The sequence below is a fragment of the Homarus americanus genome, unplaced genomic scaffold (assembly GCF_018991925.1).
Source record: "Homarus americanus isolate GMGI-L3 unplaced genomic scaffold, GMGI_Hamer_2.0 scaffold19676, whole genome shotgun sequence".
Taxonomy (NCBI): domain Eukaryota; kingdom Metazoa; phylum Arthropoda; class Malacostraca; order Decapoda; family Nephropidae; genus Homarus; species Homarus americanus.
Window position 1 is genome coordinate 62,501 of NW_024722407.1, and position 9,125 is coordinate 71,625.

The 9,125-nt window shown below is 44.2% G+C and overlaps 1 protein-coding gene across 1 annotated transcript in view; it reads left to right on the top strand.

The window, feature by feature from the left end:
• LOC121862756 (cytokine-inducible SH2-containing protein-like) overlaps positions 1–6,584 on the top strand; it is a 7,330-nt gene extending 746 nt beyond the window's left edge. Inside the window, exon 2 of the mRNA XM_042361078.1 lies at positions 5,192–6,584. Within this exon, the coding sequence (XP_042217012.1) occupies positions 5,201–6,235 (1,035 nt within the window). The 5' untranslated portion in view covers positions 5,192–5,200 and the 3' untranslated portion in view covers positions 6,236–6,584. The remainder of the gene's footprint in view (positions 1–5,191) is intronic.
• The last annotated feature ends 2,541 nt before the right edge of the window (positions 6,585–9,125 follow it).

Here is a 9,125-nt window from a genome sequence, read left to right on the forward strand (position 1 = left end):
CTCTCTCTCTCTCTCTCTCTCTCTCAACTACGAAATTATGTTAGTTTGAATTCACCATGAACTTTTAAATTAACAGACAGACATATTAACAGATACGCTAACAGACAACAGACAGATAAACAAGTTAACAAACATAGACACGATAACAGACAGACAGACACGTTAACAGACAGACAGACACGTTAACAGACAGACAGACACGTTAACAGACAGACAGACACGTTAACAGACAGACAGAGACAATTTAATTGACATGCTGATCTGTCTATCATTCGACAAATCATCATCTCTTATCTTCGTCAATTATTACAGTTCTTATTTATCTCTTTATCCCTATTCTCTCTTGTCTCTCGTTTATCCATTTATATTATTTACCCTTTTTCCGTTACGTTTATCGTCATCATGAGTTGCTGTTCTCTCTTTATTAATATTCTCTTATTCTCTTACATGGGATAAGAATTGAAGTTTTTGAGAGTGAGAGAACGGGGGATAACGAAAGAGAAACGGGGGAGAGAGAACGAAGGAGAAAGAGGGGGAGAGATACAACAAAGGAGAGAGAGAGAAAATGATGGAGAGACAAAGAGACGTTAACTTGGTGTCTCTTGTACGTTTCCCAGAAACAATAGAGAGGAGGAGGAGGAAGAAGAGGGATGACGGTATTAATGAGGAAGAGGGAGAAGGAGGAGGAAGAGGGGGTGACGGTATTGAGGAGGAAGAAGAGGGGATGGCGGTATTAATGAGGAAGAGGGAGGAGGAGGAAGAAGAGGGGGTGACGGTATTGAGGAGGAAGAAGAGATGACGGCATAAAGGAGGTGGGTAGATAATAATGGGGAGGGAAAATGAGTGGAAGGGAGTAATGACAAGGACGGGAGGAGGAGGATGGGTGATGGAGAGGAAGAAGGATGGAGAGAAAAGAGTTTAGTTAAATGAAGAGATAGAGAGAGATCGATGGATAGATAGATGAATATAGATACCTCTCAATTACTCAACACTCATACGTATAACACTTTATAATCAAATAACCTTTTTATAATATATACCACATTTAAAACAATAATCAATAAAATATTAACTCGTAAGTCAATATTGCACGTGAGATGTAAAATATCCAGATGAAATTTTTTTTAAAGGAGATTTTAGATTAGCGTATGTCAACACAGCCGCCGCCATGACTTCTTTAAAATTATTCCATTTATAACGTATTTAACGGTAACATCCTCGTAATATCTTGTGTATTATTCCCTTCTTGTCTTTTATCTTTGAATCTTGGTTTATTTTTGGTATTATTTATCATTCTTAGGGGAATATTAATGTAGTGAGAGGGAGGGAGGGTGTGTGTGTGTGTGGTCGTGGTGGTGTGTGGCAACTGAGACACAGGGATTTTTTTTGGTATGGCTCATTCATGGAATCCACCAGCGAGGAGTGGGGTAATATTGTCACTGTGTTTCGTCTCAGTTTCACATTACCACACACACACACACACACACACAAATTACCCGTTTCACAGTAATGTTGTAACAAAGAAAAACAAATATTTTTTCATTTCATGGCTTTTCTTGTTATAGATAGTTATAGTGTTTGTTAATGCGTGTAGTGTATGTTTAGAAACTATTCACTATAACACTAATCATCGTTCTTTCAGTGAATGTATTAAGATAACATGTAGGTGGAATAGTGTAGTAATCTTTTATAGTGAATTCCTAATTTGATAAGATTACTTTAAACTAGTAAGAAAAATGATTGTCGACGACGTATTTAGAGTGAGACAGGTGTGCAGTGGCCGTTTAATATAACCATCTGTTTAGAAGGTTGATAAGGTAAGCTCGGGGTGTTCGTGGTACAACCGACCACTTCCCGCCAAATTTCCTGGAATCGCCACTGCCTTCACGGTGTTCGAATATTGTGTGTGTGTGTTGCGATACTGGCTAGCTCCAGGGGTGTGTCGGGGGTTGAGGGGTGTGTGGTGAGGTGTGTTGGGTCCAGGGGTGTGTCGAGGGTTGAGGGGTGAGAGGTGAGGTGTGTTGGGGGTGAGATGTGTGTTTTGGGATGAATGTGTGTGGGGTGAGGTGTGTGGGGAGGAGATGATGAAAAGCGTCACCACCATGCCAATTAGCGTTTTGGTGGAGGTAGCAGCGAGGTTGAACTAGTTTATCATTAACTCAGGGCCTCTCTCTCTCTCTCGGCTTCCAGGAACTAGACAGCAATATAGGCGTGGCTAAATTTAACCACATCTCCCTTCACCAACAATACACAAACACCAGCGGAGAATCTATTTTTTAACACAACACAAACACACAATACAAAAATAAGAATTTTATTTGTAGACTTAGTGACATCTAGACATCGTTAGCAATCTCTCTCTCGCCCACATATTCACTACCTTGCCAAGAACTAACATACATGTCCTTGTTAACTCCCTACTTTTCCTCTTGTCTAGTATAGCGGGATTTAGACGGGCTAAAACTGTATTCTCCGTCACACACCACCACCTGTTGCTGTCACTACCACCACCTCCCCCAAATCCACCCTCACTCTATATAATTACGTCAGTGTTGTTTATCTCAGGTAAATAGAGACGAAATATGGCCTTATCTAAACATTTTGGACCCTGGATCAGTTGCCAGGTGTTCCTAGTTAACGTGCTTTAATAATGAGAGGCAAGTGGTGACACCTAGCCGATATTTTTTGTTGTCACTATTGATAATTTTGATAAACCTTTGGGTATATTACGTCATAGAACTCATTAGGGAGTGTAAAATATATAGCAATTATGAATTTCCTCTGTGCATATTTTTCGTTATTGTCAACAGGAAAGATATCTTGTTATCGTATTATTTAAAATGTATTAATATTATCGATATAACTGTATAATAATTATAGCCCAGGTATATATATATGAAACGATAATACGTGTATGTTTAGTTGGATTGACCCAAATTATATAGATAAGGCGAAGAAAATAGTTATTGAGAGGAGTGTGTGTGTGTGTGTGTGCAAACGTGTGTGCAGTGAAAGTGGTGTTTGAGGCGGCGGAGCGAACTAACTTGACAACCGGCGGCGTCTGGCAACTCTGTCAGCTGATTCACGGAATGCGATGCTGACGGGAGGCGTCGGTGGCGGACGTACGATCAAAATCTACTATCGTTGACCTTTTAAATGTATATTTTAGTCGTTCTCTTCATTCTATTTCGTGATAGTGACCTTTATGTATCCAGGACAGTCATATTGATAGGTAAACACGAGGGAAATAATCGCTAGATGGAGAGATCGAGGAGTGAGGGGGTGCGGGACAACACTAACTTGTACCGGGAAAAAACTTTCTAAGGGTATTTCTTAGTAAACCATAAGAGGAGAGGCGTGAGTGATACGCTATATTGGGCGACGTGGAAACTGCCTCTCCCTCCCTCCACGCTTCCATCTCTCCCTCCCTCCACCCTTCCCTCCTTCCTCTACCATCTCTCCCTCCCTCCATGCTACCACCTCTCCCTCCCTCCACTCTACAATTCTCTCCCTCCCTTCCTCCACTCTACCCTCCCTCCGTCCCTCCCTGTGACGATCGATTGTGGGCTGTTAGTCGTAAAATACCCCAGTGAGGGTGTCGGAATAGGCCAGTCAGGGTTATATTTATAACAACACAGCTTTTCCAGAAGGCGAGGGGTTATGACATCCGGATTTAGGCGGCAAGTCGGATGTTTATTAGAAAAATGATGACGTCGATTACCTAGTCACCAACCCACACACAGGCACACTTTAACAGGAAGGCCATTAATGGATCAACAACCAGACGGTCACATGTACACAATCCTCAAAGTTTTTAACCTCCTTGAACACTTCTTACTATCGACACACACACACACACACACCTCTTATTTAAAACATAAAAGAGTATTGTTAGCCAGCATGCAGGTCACGGAATAAAGATATTTATGTCAGGGTTTCCAAGGCGGATTCATCATCAACGAATGAACGAACGTCAAGTGACACAACGGATATGTTTACCTCCGTCGTCAAACACCGTCATACACACGTCATACCTACGTCATAAACACATCACTTGGTATTTTTTCTCCGTAAGGGTTGAACATGGTTCGAGTCGTGACGTCATATATGTTTATAGATCCGTTGTCATGGAGATATATAAAAGATACAAATAAAGCGAGAGAACAAATAAAGAGAGAACTAAGGAAACGGCAAACAAATAAAGATCAACTACTCCCGTCCGTGACTTAAATCGGATTTCCCTCCCCCTCCAACTCCCTCCCTCACTCCCGGAGTGTTCCAGGAACTCCTCGGGCAGTCCCTCCTTCAGTAGGTCCCCGTCACTGCTGCAGGAGGTCCTTCAATGACTCGCTCCAGTGAGGAAGGAAACGTGGGGGTCGTTTAAGGCATAGATTATTGGGGTCACTTTAAGGCATATATTATTGGGGTCACTTTAAGGCATATATTATTGGGGTCACTTTAAGGCATAGATTATTGGGGTCACTTTAAGGCATAGATTATTGGGGTCACTTTAAGGCATAGATTATTGGGGTCACTTTAAGGCATAGATTATTGGGGTCACTTTAAGGCATGGATTATTGGGGTCACTTTAAAGCATGGATTAGTGGGGTCACTTTAAGGCATGGATTATTGGGGTCACTTTAAGGCATGGATTATTGGGGTCACTTTAAGGCATGGATTATTGGGGTCACTTTAAAGCATGGATTAGTGGGGTCACTTTAAGGCATGGATTAGTGGGGTCACTTTAAGGCATGGATTATTGGGGTCACTTTAAGGCATGGATTATTGGGGATTTTAGGGGTCTTAAAGATTGGGGATGTATTTTTAGGTCAGGAATTTTAGGAGTCCCGGAGAAGGGTTTTAGGAGTCTGGGAGGGAGTTTAGGGAAAGGGAGGGGGAGAGTCGATCAGTTATTGGTTGAGCTTTGGTTCCGGGAAGACTTGTTTCGAAGAACGGAAAGTTGCGAGTGAGGGGAGTCTCTCTCTCTCTCTCTCTCTCTCTCTCTCTCTCTCTCTCTCTCTCTCTCTCTCTCTCTCTCTCTCTCTCAAAATGGCTGTCACACGTCACAGTTAACGATTATGACGTAACAAACAGTTCTTTGACGTAACATATGTATGTGTGTGAACATATTTCAACATGTGTACAGGTGTGTAGTGTTGACAGTATTAGTAACAGCTGTTTTTGTTTACAGGTGTTGAAGATGTTGGCGTGTCCTGGGTGCCACATCGGGCTGGCCCCTCTGGTGCCCCCCATGGCCCCCTGCACGCCCTCCCCTCACTGGGTTGCCGCAACGCACGTCACTCCAGGGGCAGTACAGCCGCCTTACGTGTGTGGCAGAATGTTCCAGGTCGGGGCGCTCGGCGGGGTACGACCCTGTCTGCCAATGCCTCATGACGCCTGCCACGTCCTCTGCTGCCTCGCCTGCCCCCACGCCTATCCCCACGCCTGCCCCACCTTGCGACCCTGCCAGAGTAAGCTTCTCTGTGCGGCGGCGGAAGCGAGAAGTTCCCTGCACACCTCTGGCGGGGGTCTGGTTGACGGGGAGGCCGAGACGGGGCGAAGCATCACCCCAGACAGTAAAGCCAGCTCCCAGGTCTCCTGTCTCAACCCCTTCCTCCTCCCCGCCGCCACACCCGCAGCCACCCGCCAACCTGCCGCTCCTCATCCCGCCGCCCCTCATCCCACCGCCGCTCACCCCCCGCCGCCCGCCACCCAGCCCGACAGTGTGTGTGACAGTCGAGTGCTGACGGCAACGAAGCTGGCGCTGGAGGAGAGCGGGTGGTACTACGGTGCTATATCATGGCAGCAGGCGGCGGCCATGTTGCAAGACACCTCCGTTGGCACCTTCCTACTGAGGGACTCGGCCAGCCCTCAGTGCCTCTATTCCCTCAGTGTACAGACGACCAACGGCCCCACCAGCGTCAGGATTCACTACTCCTGCGGCAAGTTCCGGCTAGACTGTACCAGCCACAACCAGAAGAAGAACATGCCGGAGTTTGATGGCGTTGTTCCCCTGGTGCAGCACTACGTCAGCGTCACCTCCAGCCAGGTGTGGGTCGACCATGAGGGCAACACCTTTAGTCCCATCGATATAAGACGACCCTTCAGACGGACTGTGCCTTCCCTTCAGCACTTCTGCCGCCTGGCCCTCAACACCACCAGCGCGAGTGTCACGGACGTCCCTCTGCCACCAGCACTCAGGAGCTTCCTCAAGAGTTACCCCCACACGTGCTGACCCTTCCCCGCCCTTCACGGACACGCACAACTGTGATCAAGGACGGTGAAGGTGTGGCCACGTGATGGGGTAACTTGGGACCAATACTGAAGCGGCGGTCCAGACCAGCCTTCTCCCCCCCCCCCCTCATCAACACTCCTGGACGTCCTGTGAAGGACTTGTGGCCTGACCTGGGTAGTCAAGCTCTCAAGATGGCTAAATCGTCCTCGAGGTGACCAAATCGTCCGATAATTATCCCCCATCGTCTTCAGGGCGACAAGAAGGCGTCCTCAAAATGGCTTCATCGTCCTCGGAACTGATCTCTCATTAGTCTTCGCAGTGACCACGTCGTCCTCGAACTGTGCCCCCACCTCCAAAGAAAGAAAATACATTAAGCACAAAATAAACTCTTCTACAGCTCCTTCATCTCAAGGTGCCAAAATAAACTGACCCTCGTGAGTCTGTGATCATTTCTATATAGATACAACAAGGTAGCAGCTATCTGACGGACCAGTGACCCCTACCCTTACCCTCACCCCAACCCTCTCCCTCATCCCTACCCCTATCCTCTCCCTCACCCTTCCTAACTCGTCTCAAATTGACTATTCCCCCCCCCCCCTCTCCAAGAGTTTGTTGTATGTACACAGTTGTTTTCGCGCCAAAACACAAAGAACCAGATTCTCAGCTCTTTGTTCGATGTTTCTGTGTTTGTTTATGACATGTTTTTGTTTACTCCAAGACAAACAGATTCTCAGAGCTCTTTGTTTTTATACTTGTGTGTTTGTTTAGTTAGTTGTTTACAGCTCTTGTTACACTCGGAAAATAAACAGATTCTCAAAGAGATCTCGTTGGGTGGTATAAGAGTGACGATCAAGAGAAGTTCTCCACACCAGATCTACAACCCGGATTTATCATCAAGCTGCCCAGTGTTGTAGATCAAGACCCCTACCAAGACCTGCCTGACGTTACCACCGCCTTCTGGAGGTCTTGAACAGCTCTCAAATTTGTTATTTTAAGTAGAAATAAACGTCAACAACAACATACTCGATCCCAAGTCATTTATATGTCTCATTGGTGAACTAAAGACACACAGATTGGGTCCTTAAGTCACTGTCCATCATCACTGAGGTCTTTAAGTCACACTGTCCCTCATAACTCGGGTCCTTAAGTCACTGTCGCTCATAACTCGGGTCCTGTAAGTGTCACACTGTCCCTCATAACTAAGAGACTCGCGACATCTTGTTACAGCAGTAGAGTATCAAGATATATCTGTGTACCATCTTTGTGACGTCACTGATGAGGGACAGTTGAATGAGACTGTAATTACGAAACAAAAGGTGTGGTTACAGTTTTGGGGAATTTGGGCACTTACCAGGTGTTGTCAGGTCATGTTGAAGAAGCTACAGTGTCTTAGGTCAAAGGTTAACTGAGAGCATCTGTATCATTAAGCTCTACGGCAAAAGTTTACACTGGGTATTAGCTTTTATGCTTAATAATTATACATAGCAGCGTATTTATTTTATTGTTTATTTATTTGTATATTCTCTCTTCCCTCAAAACAAACCACGGATAGTGATTTGACTCTTGTATTAGAGGTTCTTGAATGTAAATAAGTACTAAGAAGGTTTACTAATACCACAAGTACTGTAGGTTCAGTATAATATCAGTATTTTAGTTATGCAGCAGAGCAACAGATGGCGTTGGGGGGTGTATCACAAGAGCTTCCAGTTTCTCTTTATTAGTCGACAACAACATTCACATCCCCGCATTACTTCCTCATGTCATCAGGCTTAGCGTAGACTTCACACCTCCCTACTTCTCGACTATTATTGTTCCATAGGATTAAATGATTTCAGGCAAGAAAGACGAATTTATACACGTCAGTCATTTTATGAGCTGTGATCCATGATGTGTTGTGGTGGCAAACGTGGGCGGTGGCGCTGCTACTTGGTATAGATGCTGTAGGTCGCTCGCCATTGGTCGTTCGCCATAGGTTGCTTCCCATTGGTTATATACTAAGTTACCCGGACCGTACTTATAAAAGCCAAACGTATATGCAAGTCACTCTTAAAGGTATCAGACAGACACACATACCGGTAACTAAAGAATAATGTTTTTACTCAATTCCATAAGTGTGTAATGGTCGACGGAGTGTGACTAGTATTTAAGTGTGACGATATAAGTGAAGCTGGTAGTTGACTTAGATGTGAACAGATGGTCAGCCCTGCCCAGTGTTTGCCTACCATATAGACATCCTTTAGTTTATAAGCGCGCGCGTGTCTGTTTGTCAGTCAGTCAGTCTGGATGTAACAAAATACCATCACAAATTTTTTTAAGAAGAAATTATAATTATTTTTCTCAGATATATTTGTGTGTGGGACAGGAATTAAAACAAAACAAAAATAAACCAAAACCAAATAAAATTATGAAAAGAATTCCAGTTGGCTGTGTATGTAATATTGGAACTGTGGGGGGTTATTTTTTTTAGTATTATTAACATGTCTGAAAAAAGGGGTTAATTATATTCATATTATTCATAAAGGAACCATCAGTGTTATTTGTTATTTTATTTCAATATGTAAATTGTGATTGATGAAAGTTGTTTTTTTCTCAACCTGTATCGTATACCTCAAGTGGGTGTGTGGCGGCGTGTGCTGAGACCTTTATTATTCTTGTGTAAGTTACCACACGTCCAATGTGAATAAATATATTTTGACGTATATCTCTTGTTTCTATTATTACACCTTTATGAACACTAACCTTATCTAACCTAACCTTATCTAACCTAACCTAACCTTATCGAACCTAACCTAACCTGACCTTATCGAACCTAACCTAACCTAACCTGACCTTCATTTATATCTTATTTGCCATTCACTCTCAAGGTGTATTGTTTACGATTTTGCATTGG